This window comes from Vigna radiata, unplaced genomic scaffold, assembly GCF_000741045.1.
Source record: "Vigna radiata var. radiata cultivar VC1973A unplaced genomic scaffold, Vradiata_ver6 scaffold_407, whole genome shotgun sequence".
Taxonomy (NCBI): domain Eukaryota; kingdom Viridiplantae; phylum Streptophyta; class Magnoliopsida; order Fabales; family Fabaceae; genus Vigna; species Vigna radiata.
Genome location: NW_014541815.1, coordinates 31180 through 44859, shown reverse-complemented (window position 1 = coordinate 44859; position 13680 = coordinate 31180). Strand labels below are relative to the sequence as shown.

At 37.1% G+C, this 13680-nt stretch overlaps 1 protein-coding gene and 1 long non-coding RNA gene across 2 annotated transcripts; both read right to left on the bottom strand.

The window, feature by feature from the left end:
• Positions 1-4212: 4212 nt before the first annotated feature.
• LOC106778358 (7-deoxyloganetin glucosyltransferase-like) lies at positions 4213-6315 on the bottom strand. Its single transcript, XM_014666318.2, has 2 exons — positions 5719-6315; positions 4213-5268 (listed from the first exon to the last, which is right to left on the bottom strand). Exons 1-2 carry the CDS (start codon positions 6224-6226, stop codon positions 4322-4324), a joined length of 1455 nt encoding a protein of 484 aa, XP_014521804.1. The 5' UTR covers positions 6227-6315; the 3' UTR covers positions 4213-4321.
• A 3878-nt stretch (positions 6316-10193) lies between these two features.
• On the bottom strand, positions 10194-13204 carry LOC111240669. The gene is made up of 3 exons (XR_002666170.1): positions 12967-13204; positions 12762-12834; positions 10194-10409 (listed from the first exon to the last, which is right to left on the bottom strand). It is a non-coding gene; the product is annotated as an uncharacterized LOC111240669 (long non-coding RNA).
• Between the last annotated feature and the right edge of the window lie 476 nt (positions 13205-13680).

Genomic DNA, 13680 nt, shown 5'->3' with positions numbered 1-13680 from the left:
TTGACGAATGGAATTATCCATTCAACTTGGCCGGGCGGTAAAGGGCACAGCCCGCCGTCTCCCAGCGAGGGTCAAGTTGACGAATGGAATTATCCTGTCAACTTGGCCGGGCCGTAAAGAATTAAATTATTCGAAACTTAACAATAAAAACAAAGGCACACCTAATACTAAGCAATAAGAGCAAATTCCATTCATCAAAAAGGAAGGGGTACAAAAAATCGTATAACCGGACGGGAAAGTAAACAACACAGCACGTTGTTTACCGTCCGACCGGCAGGAGAATGGATTCCTAACAAAAAAAAAAACAACTTAAAATCTGCAATCTAAACCCCCACATCTTTTGGATCGGCACCGCTAGCCGAACCAACAACCGCCTCGGCCGCTCCCTCAGGCTCCACGCCCGTCTCGGCTGGCTGTTCAATGTCCATCAGAACACCCCCACAGACATCTTTGTATAGATCAAAGCCGAGCTCGAGTGGCTTTTTCACGTTGAGCAACACTTCAGCTTGGCGGAGGGCTTTGTAAAAATCGTCTTCATGTTCAACCACTAGGCCGTCATTTAGAGAAGATATCTTCTCTTCAGCAACCTTCAGTTCTGCTCGAACGATTTTCAAGTCGGTGTGTAACTCCACCATCCGCCCCTGGAGCTTTCGCTCAATCTCCTTCTGCTCAACAGCCGCCAGCTTCGGTTGTTGGCATTCCTCCTCCAAGTTAGCCTTGGCGGTCTTTGCATCTTCCAGTTGCTTGGCCGCCTCTTCAAGTTTGGTCGCACTCTCAGCCGACCGTTGCTTCTCAGCCGACCGTTGCTTCTCATCCTCCAAGGCTTTCTTTGCGCCCGCCAGCTCCTCCTCTAAGGCCTTGATTTTTTCTTCTCCCTGCAACAAGAGCCTCTTCACCTCTGCGGAACCCCGAACATCGTCAAACTCGCAAATATAGCCGATCATAGAGGTCGTTCGCGAGGCCATCTCGAAAACGGAGTCCCACATGACGCGATCGGGCAACAACTCTAACAAGGCCAGATAGGCCGGTCCCCGATGGAAATCGATGAACCGGCTCACATTGTAGTTCGGGCTGAATACACCACCAGGAAGCGGGACAGCCGGCTCTTTGCCTTCGCGGCGACATTTCTTGGAGGAAGATTTGCTTCCTTTTGGCGATTTCCTCTTCCTGTGCATGGATGTCGTGGCCGGCACTGACTCCGAACCCACTTCAATTGTAGGATTATTTGTGGTCGCGGTCGACGGATCGGCCAGAGGGGCAGCATGAAGTGGGACAGCGGCAGATGTACCTTCCCCAGCCAAAATAGGGGACGCCGTGGGCAAGTTGGCGCTACTAGCCGCGCCCGTCTTGGTTCCGAGGGAGGCAACCGTCACCCGGGCAGAAGGAGGACGTATAGGGGGAGGGACGGCCTGCTCTTGGCCGGAGCTTGCAGCCCGCGCCGAGGCTTTCTTAGCGGCAAGGAAGTTGGACTGGCGGGGTCCAGGAGTCGCCATACAATATGAAAGAAAATAGAAAATTCAGCTAAGTTACGACTCCATTGAAAATGAAAAATGGAATGAATCACATACCGAGCGCTCTCTGAGCGCAATCCTCAAAAGGAATGCAATCGACCAGGCAACGGGCGGGGACGCGACGTGAGAGGGTGTCGATGATGTCTACCACGCAGAAATCTTCCATTTCCAACTCTCGCTTAGCAATGGCTTTCATCTTGCGGGGATTCTCCGTCCAGTACAAGGGAAACAAAGGGGAGCCTTCAGCGTCAAAGAAATCCGAACGACCGACTTCGGTAATAACGACCTTAAAAAATTGGTCTTTGAAATTCTTGAATGACTAGGCGTAAGGTTTGAATAACGTGCGACCCCCCATCGAGGACAAAGAAACCCAACCTCCCTTTGGGGGTGGACGAACATCGAAGTAATGCAAGAAAGATCGAACAGTGGGGGAGACACCGGCCACCATGCACTCCAGGCCGAAGGCTTGAACGGTCGCCTAGGCATTCAGATGCAGCTGTGTAGGCGCCACGTTCAGCTCCCCCAACAGGTCGGCTTGAAAGTTGGTAAAGGGAACACGGATATGCAACTGGGCAAAAAGATTTGCATACATGAAGAAATTATCTTTAGAATCGGTACCCTTCCCATGGCAGACCCGTTCGTTCTGTCGGCACACCGCCGCCCTTATCAACTGAGCATTCGCCGTGTCCCTAACCAAGTATGACCGGTCCACCCAATCTTGGAGACCGATGTGCGAAATACCGAACACTTGGGTAGTCACGTCGAAGCAGGCCCAATCATAACCGTCGATTCGAGGTAGGCTCCCAACCGGAACCAGGGCGACCGGATCCACAGTCACATCGCCTTGCAATAAAAAGAGGGGGGCTCCATAGAAGATTCGCCCGCTCGTAGCCGGCGGGGCAGACCCCTGGGCAATAGTCATAACCTCCTCCAGCACTGGCGGGATAGACGGACCCTCAGCTTCCCCGGACGGCCCCTCAAAGGACGAATCACTGTCAGATCCGGATGACCCTGGTGACGACGACCCACTGCTGCTATCACCGCCACCCACGCCCCTACCGTCTCCGCCGCGGCCTGACGACTCTAGAGATGACTCAACACACACAACCACCATTTTATTACCTCTGCAAATGAAAAGAATCGGGGTTGAAGGTATGGAGAAAGGTAGTCGTAGCATCTTCCCCACCCCTATTTATAGAAATTTTTTTTGAAAAATCGCAACAAATCCTCACCGTTCACCACTGCCACGATGAACGATCCAGATCAAAAAGACGTTACAACTCCCACCCCACCTTCATGCCACGTGTCTTTTCCCGCCTAAAACCTCCTCTGTCCAAGGCGACAGTTTAAGATGAGGTCTCCCGCACGGCCCACCATCAAAGTCAAAAACCCTACGGCGAATCATCGCCTCGGGCTTGGGGGGCTTGTGTACCCTGGGTAACCATCCGGACCATAACCGAGCACGTAGAAGTCCGACCTGACAAACAATCAGGATCCACAAAGGGTCATCATCTCGGCAGTAGTGGCAAAACCGCAGACCCCGGGTAAGCGGACGATAACCGAGAAGACCTCATCGGCGTACCTCCGAGCTGCCGCACATGATACGACGCTGCAAGGAAATTGGCAGCGGCTTGTCGTGTCTGCATGACTTACTCGACATAGCGCGCGGGCCGATAATCATCACCGACGCAACCTCCTTTTGTAAGAAAAACCTTGAAGAATTCACATGGACGCTGGGTACCGAGAGAAAGTCACGACCGGTGTCAAATCTTTTCTTGTTTTATACGATAGGTTGGCCTTCAAAAGCCCCACAACGACAAAGTCGCTGAGGGCTTACGGGGCTTGTGTACCGGACGGCCAAAGACAGCACACGGGACGGACGGCCAAACAGATGAAAGATTCAGCACAAGACGCACCAACCTGAATCACCCGTTAAGGCGGACGACATGGACGGACGGCAGAGGTCGCAGATTAAGATATGGTAAACATTCAAGATTAAGGTAAGACCCAATTAACCGCGGTGGGCCTATGATTGGGCCGTAATTAAGGTTCTACTAATCACTGGCCCACGAAGAAAACTATAAATATAAGTCAAAGGTGAGAGGTAGGCAGACACATTTAATGCACATTTATTTCACTCTCTTTCTATCTCTACCCTTGATATTAAAAGACCGAACACTGACTTGAGCGTCGGAGTGCCTTTAGCAGGTACCCGGTCAGACTTAACAGGAGGCTCTTGACTTAGATCAACGGACAACAGAACACGAGGAGTGCAGGATCGAGCGATTAATAGCAGAGGACGGCGCAGGAAGATACGAAGACCCCCACAGCAGGAACACGAATGAATGAAAAATAAATAAAAACGCCAAATCAGCAAATCAGAAAATAAAAAAGAATTAAGTGAAATATAAAAACACTTGATGATATATACTTGAGGTATGCCAGGGGTGCTTAACATTTTCCTTCTTTGATCCCTATGTTTTTGTCAATTATTTCCATTCTTATTTTACCTTATTTTTAATTAAATTTATATATGTATTTATTACAATAAAAGTAAAGTAAAATATCATATAAATATTTTATTGAGATTAAAGAAATTGATTACACTCGTTGATCTGTACCAAACGATTTTAAACTACATATAAGAAAAAAAAAATAAAACAGATGGAGAACTAACAAAATCCTACTCACACCTAAACTGCTAAGAAGAGAAAAAGAATTAAACATTTTTCAAATTCAAAATGAATTAAACATTATTTTCTTCAGATAAATTCACACTAGTATATGTATATGTAAAGCAACGAACGAATCTAAAACTGATTCATAACATTTTTGTCGAGAAGAACTTCACGAATCATGTTGTCCAAATTAAGAAATGAAGTTCCGTAGGGGCCAGAAGCAGCACTCTTTGCCAATTCCTTCCATTGCAGGGCTTTCTCTTTCATCTCCTTACCCTTTTCACCATCCATCAACTCATTCACAAGGCTCTCTATTTTGTCTCTCTTAACATCTTCAATCTCCAACCCAACCCCCCACTCTTTGCAGGAGAACCTGCAATTGGTCTGTTGCTCCGCAAAGAAAGGCCAACATATCATTGGAACACCAGCACACAAACTTTCTAAGGTTGAATTCCAACCACTGTGTGTCAAGAACCCTCCAATCGCAGGATGATTCAGCACCTGCTCTTGAGAACACCAACTGGACAAAAGGCCTCTATTTTTTGTTTGTTTCACAAACTCTTGAGGTAAAACAGCATTTTCACCAGCCACAAGATCTGGTCTTATGACCCATAAAAAGCTTTTGTTGCTGTTACCAAGTCCCCATGCAAACTCAACCAGTTGCTCAGCAGTCATAACTGTGATGCTCCCAAAATTCACATAAACAACACTGTTAGGTTCTTTCGTGCCGAGCCACTCCATGCACTCAGACTCCTCTTTCCAGAGATTGGACTCAATTGCATTCAGTTTTTCGTCATCAATACTCTTCACAAGTAAATTCAAAGGACCTATGGAATAAACAGGAGGCAAAATAGACGAGAACGCTTCCAACACATCATGCTCTAAGGTATCAAAAGTGTTCAAAAGTATCGCAGAAGCTCTTCGAGCCCTCTTGCACTCCCCTTGCACGAAATCAAGCATAATATCATTTGAATCTGTGGTCCTAATGAAACTAGGAATATCCTTCAATCGAATTTCCTTGATGCCTGGTATCCAATCGATGGTACTCTCCAAATACCCGTTCGTGACATCACTTGAGTCTACATAGCAAACACACAAAAGTTATAACTTACTAAATTTAAATAACATAAATACCAAACATATAAAAAAACACGTAAGAGTAATGATATTTTGAAAGTCTGTATTCTGTATATTGTTATATTATTATAATATGTATATACATACATATATTGATGTTTCAAAACTATTAAAACAAATTTTTAAATATCATTTAACAATTCTTTCTGAAAAAAAAAAAAAAAAAAGACTGAAAGGTATACTTAACTGTCATATTGACGGTTAGACACACCATACATATACTAAATACATCATTTTTAGGGGTTGAGTGGACAAATAATTACCCTCAAAAAAATAAAAACAATTAATTCATAAAATGAGTATGGTTCCAAAAATTTATGCACATAACTACCAAAGTACCTCATCGTTTTCAACCATAACATGGATCATTAAATGAGATCAGGGAAAATTACCTTTCAGCGGTGTTATGCCCTTTTGAATGAATTGTTCGTATTGAACATAACACATGAAGCCACATGCACTAGTTGTCCAAAAGAGGACCTCAGGGACACCCAATTCTTGGGCAGCATCAACAGTGAAGCTCATGACGCCGTCAGAAACTATGCAGGTCACTGGAGGGGCATCTGAGTTATTAACCTTAGCGAGAAGGTTTCTGAAGTGAGGGAGGCAAGTTCTTCTGGTGGACTCACAGAGGGAGGGAATATCCTGTGTGACATCCACATCAGACTCCGGTAGACCATCGGGGATGGTTTCAAAACGAAATGAAGGGAGACCATTAAGGGAAGAAGTCCCTCTTGATTTGAGAAGGCGTCTGTGGTTGTACTCGGTGTTAACAAAGGTTATGTGGAAGCCTTTCAAGTGAAGGAGTTTTGCTAGCTTTAGCATTGGGTTTATGTGACCCTGAGCTGGGTATGGAATGCACACGGCATGAGGTTTATTCATTCTTCCCAAAGAACCCATCTTTGTTATCTCTTCCTTAGATTGCACTTGTGATATCAAAAAGAATATGCAAGTGGTAGCTGCATCCAACTCGGCTATCAAACCTTTGATTTTATAGTGGAACCATGGCGGTGGTCGTTTTCAAATTAATGTCGATAGCTCTTAGGTACGAATTCAACTTCAACACCACAATCATATCGGAGAGGAGGAGTTGCTTGCGTACATGCCTCTTGTATGAACATCCACTTTTTAGGAATACTTTAATTCAAAACCAACTTAAAATAATATTTTATTTAAGAAAATATTTTTTAATAACTTTTTTTGTTGACAATTTTTTTATAAATAACAATGCCATTATTTGACATATGTTTCTTATTGCTTTGCTTTTGTCGTGACGTGTGACATAGGAGATGAGGTGGGTTTCGAGATATTTTTCGTTTTCAAAACGTTTTAATCGAGATAAGAAAATAAAGATGCTGTAAATGCATAAAATAATATAAAGTGTGAAGGTATATAAATTTATATAAATAATATTTTTAACATACATTCGACAAATTAAATTAGTTCTCTTTAATAATAAATATAGTTATTTTGTTTTATTAAATAGGGTATAAATAATCGTTTTCTTAACGTGGTAAATAAGTTTTAATAAATGCCTCCACCCACACAAATCAATCTGAAGTCGGAAAGTTTGACTGGCAGAGCATGTGCTCATGAAGTTAATTGAAATGAGCAATCGTCATCTTGACTTCATGAGATTGAATGATAGGTTTTCTGGTGAAAAACAAGTAACAATTTGAACCAGAAGATAAATAGTGAGAGAATGAAAAAGAAAAATAATAAAAAATAGAATCATTCATAAAACCATATTTTTTTTATATTCTAATAATTAAGTGTAGCTTTTTTTCTCCTCTACACTTTACATCTTCGAAAACAAACACCTCGTGTATTTGCACAATTTTATTTTCGTCAAATATTATTTGTTGCAGAAAGTATATTATATGAATTTTTTATATGTAATAATAGTATAATATATTTTTACATTCATTTAATATATAATATAAAAGTAAAATAATTATTTATTACAATAAATTTTTATATTTTTAAAAGAAAAAAGAAAATGAAAAATAAAAAATAATATCAAATAAATATAATAATTTTAAGTGTGTTAAATAAATATTTTTCAAAATCTCTTCGTCGGTACATTTTTCCATTTTCCTCATTTTATATTTACACGAAAATAGGATACACTTTCATTTAAGACCTGTACTTGTTGTCATAGGTGACGAGAGCAAATAAAATATATATAAAAAAAAGTGATTCAATAATTGAAAAATATTAATTAATAATGCTGCCGTGAACAGAGTAGAAGATTGTGGAGTCTTAGATTATTCTTTCATTCTCCAAACTCAATTGTGTTTTGATTCACAGAAGTAAAGTCAAAGGTGAGTTTATAAAAAATAATAAATGAAGTAAAAGACAGAGCAAATGGCGTCTGTGCTGTCACACCGACGCCTATGAAGATTCTGTACATTTAACGCCGACTATTAAAGGAGGGCCGACACGTTGATGAATATCTTTTAGGGTTAAATATGTTTTTAGTCCCTATACTTTGGAGCGATTTTGGTTTTAGTCTCTCTTTCAAACTAAGGTACAATTTAGTCCTTCAACTTTAGAAAACTCTGGTTTTAGTCCTTTTTATCAAATTTTTTTAACTTTATTTGTTGTTTTAAGCACGTTTCATTATAGCATTTGGATTGTTTACACTTTTTGACACATTTTTGCTTCAATGTTAACTGAGAAACGCGTTTGAAACAACAAATAAAGTTAAAAAAATTTGGTAAAAAGGACTAAAACCAGAGTTTTCTAAAGTTGAAGGACTAAATTGTACCTTAGTTTGAAATAGGGACTAAAACCAAAATCGCCCCAAAATATAAGGACTAAAAACATATTTAACCCTATCTTTTAAATATATTTAAATTTTAATCACAAAATAGTTAAAGTTTAAATTTATTTCAACCCGTGAGAAGCTTACAAATTTTATGTTTAATCTCCAATTATTTTTTCCTTAATAACGAAATATTTAGAGATTTTGTATTTTATGCTAGTATTTTATTTTCATTATTTTTTAATTTTTAAATAATTTTGAAATGTTTTTAGAATTTTATGTGTTATAAATTTTTATTAAATAATAAATTAATTATTCACATATTTATTTGACTCTTTAATTGATTAATTTTTATTCATATTTTCATTATTTTGGATATTTAATGGAGTTTCTATTTTAATAAATTATGTTTAATTTAATATTTTTTTATAATATCATTTGAATAGTTATTCGAAGATGAATCATGGATAGTATATTTCATTTATTATTTTTTTAAAAAAATTTTAATTCAGAAAAATTATCTACATAGTCATATTATATCATGTGACAATATCAATATCATCCATTAAATTAGTATAGTATTAAAATACAATTCAAATAAAATTGACACTTAAATATTAATACAAAGAAATTCCATCTTGTTAGAAAATAAATTTAAATGAGTTCCATCAAAGTATAACTTTTAAAAAATTAATATTTTAAATTAATTTCAATTTCATAAATCTAAATGAAAAAAAATTTAAACAATTCTTCAATTATTAATATTTCTTTTATTAATAATTTTATTTTAATCACTTAAATTTTAGAAAAAAAAAATAATCGAATAAAATTTAATAACATAAATTAGGAAAAAATATTTTTTTCTAAATTGATACGTTATATTTATATCCACTATCGTTAACAAATGAATAATTAAAATACGCATATCAATTAACATTCAACAAATTTTATCTACTAATATTCACATATACAAATTTGTTTTATCATCTCCTACCATTATATTGCAACACTAAAATCTCTCGTAGTATACCAGAATTTCAAAACACCTCTCCTACATGTTACATAATGTAAATAGAAATTCCTTATCTAACATGAAAAATACACAAGTAAATTAAAAATAATATAAAATACATAATACACCGATAATAAGCATTTCCACTGACCAAAATGTATAATGGACAAAAGAATTCTAATTATGAAAAAAAAAATACGAAACTCCAAAATTAACCATCAAACATAATGAAACACTCCATCCCCAAAACCCTGCTAACCAGTTATTTTAATCGCAACCCTAAGAAGAAAAAGAACAGTTGAATGCAACATGACACTTCCTTTATACTTCAAGTACAAAACTTCTAAGTAAACAGTCCTACTATCACCACCATGAGCTCTACAACGAAGAAACGACACCACAAAACTTTATAGGCTACAACGTATACGCATAAATTTCTAAATTTCATCCTCCAAATTTCCTTCCAGTCATTACCTTCAAAGACGACTCATCACATTACCACAAAAATAATGACATTGTTCTCGCAACCAAATATAACATTTAAATAAGGCCTAATTAGTAATTTTTTCCTTAGATTTATTATTTATTTTGGTTCATATACATTTTTTTATATAAATAAATTTTAATATTTTTTTAAATAAAATTAATATGATATATTTTATTAAATTTACGTCAACTTTATTTAAAAGTTATTGTGTGTCAAAACGTAAAAGGTTGAGTTACCAAAATTTGAAGCAGCATGTTAAATCAGAAAAGTCTCGAAATAGAAAATAATTCATATTTTCACACGTGACTATTTTTAAATTATGTTAATACCAATTTAAAACACGTTAACTTTACTTAATCAACGTTAAGTCTTAATTAAGTAAACGAAAAGTATAAGAATAAAAATAAATCATATAATTAAATACAAAATTGAATTACTAATTAAATACTCAGCTAATCTTAAATCAATCCTCACTTCAATAATTATAATCAAATAATTGCTATGTTGTTATCTTGTTACATGTGACATCCCAATTATACAGAAAAGCATACATAATCAAGACGTCATCATATATAATAATTGAAAACAGTTAGAGTATACTAGAGACAATTAGGATTACAGTCATCCTTAAGCANTACAAGAATTTAGGAACTTGGAGAAATAGAGTTCTCCTAAAAAGGATAGGAATTTAAAACTTTAAACATAACAATTAAAGTTCTTCAAAATATCTAAGACTAAGAAAAGTAAAGTCTAATGAACTACGCAGCGGCATTTCCATCTCCATTAAGAGTTGTTTCCAAGGTATCCTCCACGCCATCTGCTCTCATCCAAGTGGATGATCATCGCAAGGAAAACAAAAGCAAACATGGCACAAACACAAGCAATTGCAAGGGTGAGCTAATTATATCAAAAACATGCAAATATATCAACATATACATACCAGATTTAACTCAAGTAAAATACATACAAGTAAGACAATTTATAACATAGACCCTAGCATGTTATATTCTAGACTTGACTCGTCCGGACTTTAGAATGATAGTCGAGCTATGGCGGGCCATGCACCCGTGGTGGCTTGTGATACTTAGGCTCCCTCGCCCTGGGCTCCCCCGCCCTGCCACTCACGAGGTTAGTCTGTTCCGCGCCTTGGAGCATGATGGAAGCCTCCAAGACTAAGACCTCCTGCTACTCCTCACCACATGGTTCAATCCTCTCGACATGAGAAGAAAGACCATGGGAGCGTCAAGAGGACCCCCAAAACTGAGCTCCTACTTTCATTCTAAAACACTAAGAACTCACCAAGAGATTCGACATAGATGAAACTTGGTTTATTTCATCACTTTGTAATCATATACTTTTGCCAAAATGGACATATACATAGTCTAATAATAAACATTCTCAACACGATCATTACACAACCACAAAACAATGACAAGTCAATCCAAAATAAAATAGTCTATTATTTACTAAACACACACTCCTATTTTTTCTAAGTCCTATCCAAAATTTTTCACCTACCCAAGTGGGCCCCACTCTTTATCCACAATATTAAACTAAGTTATATTTACTAAGTGGACCCACATGGCCCACCAAATTTTCTACACTTTTTCTACCTTACGTAACCTTACATTTTCACCGCAAGGAAAGCCACTCTTTTTGGTTTCTAAAACCAAAAAAAGGACCCCACTTAACCAAGTAAAATTCTCTCTCCTAAGCATTAAATATGCTACGGCCCCACCACTAATAAAAAACCAACCCATTTCTCACTTTTGGCATGCTTTCACTTAAATGGTAAAAACCAAACATAAGAATAATAAAATATATATATATATATATATATATATATATATATATATATATATATATAATATTACACCCTTTCATCACTGTGGGACCCACTCCAAAAATAATTCCAATAAAACCTTACCATGCATCACCATCTCCTTCCACGTAATCACATTACACATAAACAATTGTTTTATTAAATAGGAAAAATTTCTTTTAACAATACTTTTTTAACAACTTTTTGACAACACATACGTAGCAGTTTGTGATTCGTCCGTTTTAAATATTTTTTAAATATAAATTCAAATAGATCAATAAAATAATGACACGTATCCCATTATCAAAAAGTGTGGTCAAAATATATTTTCCTATTAAATATTTACCCTCTCTCTCTTTCCTTTCATTCTCTGTACCTAAACATTTTATCTCTCACTATCTTTTCACTTTAACATACCACCCCTTTCAGCCCAACCCTTTTATCTTATTATTTCTCTTCTTTCCAAAACTACACCAATTTATTTTTCACATTCTCTCTCTCACACATAAATATACGTAAACTTACCTCCGCAACAAACTTACCTCTGCAATAAAGAACCCATCCCATGAAAACCTCATTCACTACGTCCCTTAAACCCCTCTCACTACTACAACTTACCACACTTGTATTCTTTCTTCCTGTTAACCTAAACCCACCTCAACCACTCCATTTATATTTTAATTTCTTTCTTTTGGTTTTCACAAAAACCTCCCCTATGCATATCTCGCCACCCTTCTCCACTTTCATGATCATGAAACCCTTCAACTTTTCCCCTGGCCATGCGTTTCCTAACCGACCCACATGCCACATTCACCATTAAACCCTTATACTTCAAACCCATCACTCATCATTCAACCTAAAGAACCCCCAACAATCAATTTATCTTCCTTTAACAACTCAACGTAATAAGAGTGAAAAAAAACTCCTAGTGGTAAGTAAACCCACAACTATCACCCAACCATAGAACAACCCTTCACAGTCACATATATAGGATTCCTCAAACTCCCAACACCCTGCTTAAATAACATCTTCTTTTCAAGTGTAAACTTAAAACCTAAACCTTTTCACACTGGCCATACTTAACACCTACCTATATAAAAATTCATCAAGATAAATTTTCCAACCCGTGAAACACTAACCCCATCATACTCAATAAAAACACATACACGTTTTATCACACCCTCAAAAGGCTAATAACCGAACTAAAAAAAAAGGAAACAACCAGAGCATCATCCCAACCATACATATATAAGATATATCAAGTTACTCTCATTACACATATACCCATTCCTATATTTTACAAAATCATAGCTAACATAACAACAAAACAATATTAACTCCCCTTACCTTTTGGTTCTCACAGCACAGTTCCTAAAAGCGTCCTAACAGTACTTCCGCACAGAGGTAATTCCGATAGTACCTACAAGCCACCAAATTGGTGTAGAGCACAGTTTTTAGGACTTGATAGGATAAGGAAAATAAAAATAACTCTACTTGCAAGGTAGAACCTTTGCATGAGTAAAACCCTAAGGTGCGCAGAATGGAAAATTACCTTATCAGTGGAGAGACGCGAAACTAATCAGATGGATTGGAAGCTCTCGACTCCGGGAACGTAGGGGAACCACCTATTTGAAATAACAACGGTGGAAATTTGAGAAATTGGTACAAAGAAGGTGGAGCAAGGTTAGAGAGAAGTCAGAGAATATAAGAAATCTGAGTTCGAGAGAGAGAAGGGAAATGAGGAATGAAAATCTGAATTGGGGAAAGGGACGCCTCTCAAGACCATGTGACCAATTCCAGTGGGCCTACTGCCCTTATTAGGCCCAATGACTTATTTATTTTTGTGAAGCTCTTACATTACACAACTTAAAAACATTGAAAAATAAGTTACAAAAATAAGATGATTTATTATTAAAATAATGAAACAAAATAAAAAACTAAAAAAAAATATAGTGTGACTATAAATATATATATATATATATATATCCGCACGCGTCGGCCATGAAGAATTCAATGTTGAAAGAATGCAGACTTCTTTTTTTCTTCTTCGAAAACGTGTGGGTATATCCAAAGAAGATCTAGCCCAGGAAAAATGGACAGTGCCGAACGAAAGCAAAAATGTGTTAAATTAAAATATTTAATGGTGCTGCATAATTGCCGTCTATCGTAGACTTCAATTGAACTATTCGTGTTTCACCTTTCTATGATTTTCTATAAACAATATAGTATGACCAACTTTCGGACAGTAATTTGCTCATAGTGTATT

Excerpts from the sequence above, each read along its gene's own strand:
- LOC106778358 (XM_014666318.2), bottom strand. The coding sequence starts at position 6,226 with ATGGGTTCTTTGGGAAGAATGAATAAACCTCATGCCGTGTGCATTCCA. Across the intron at positions 5,269-5,718 it reads GGGCATAACACCGCTGAAAG|ACTCAAGTGATGTCACGAAC; the intron begins GTAATTTTCCCT and ends TTTGCTATGTAG.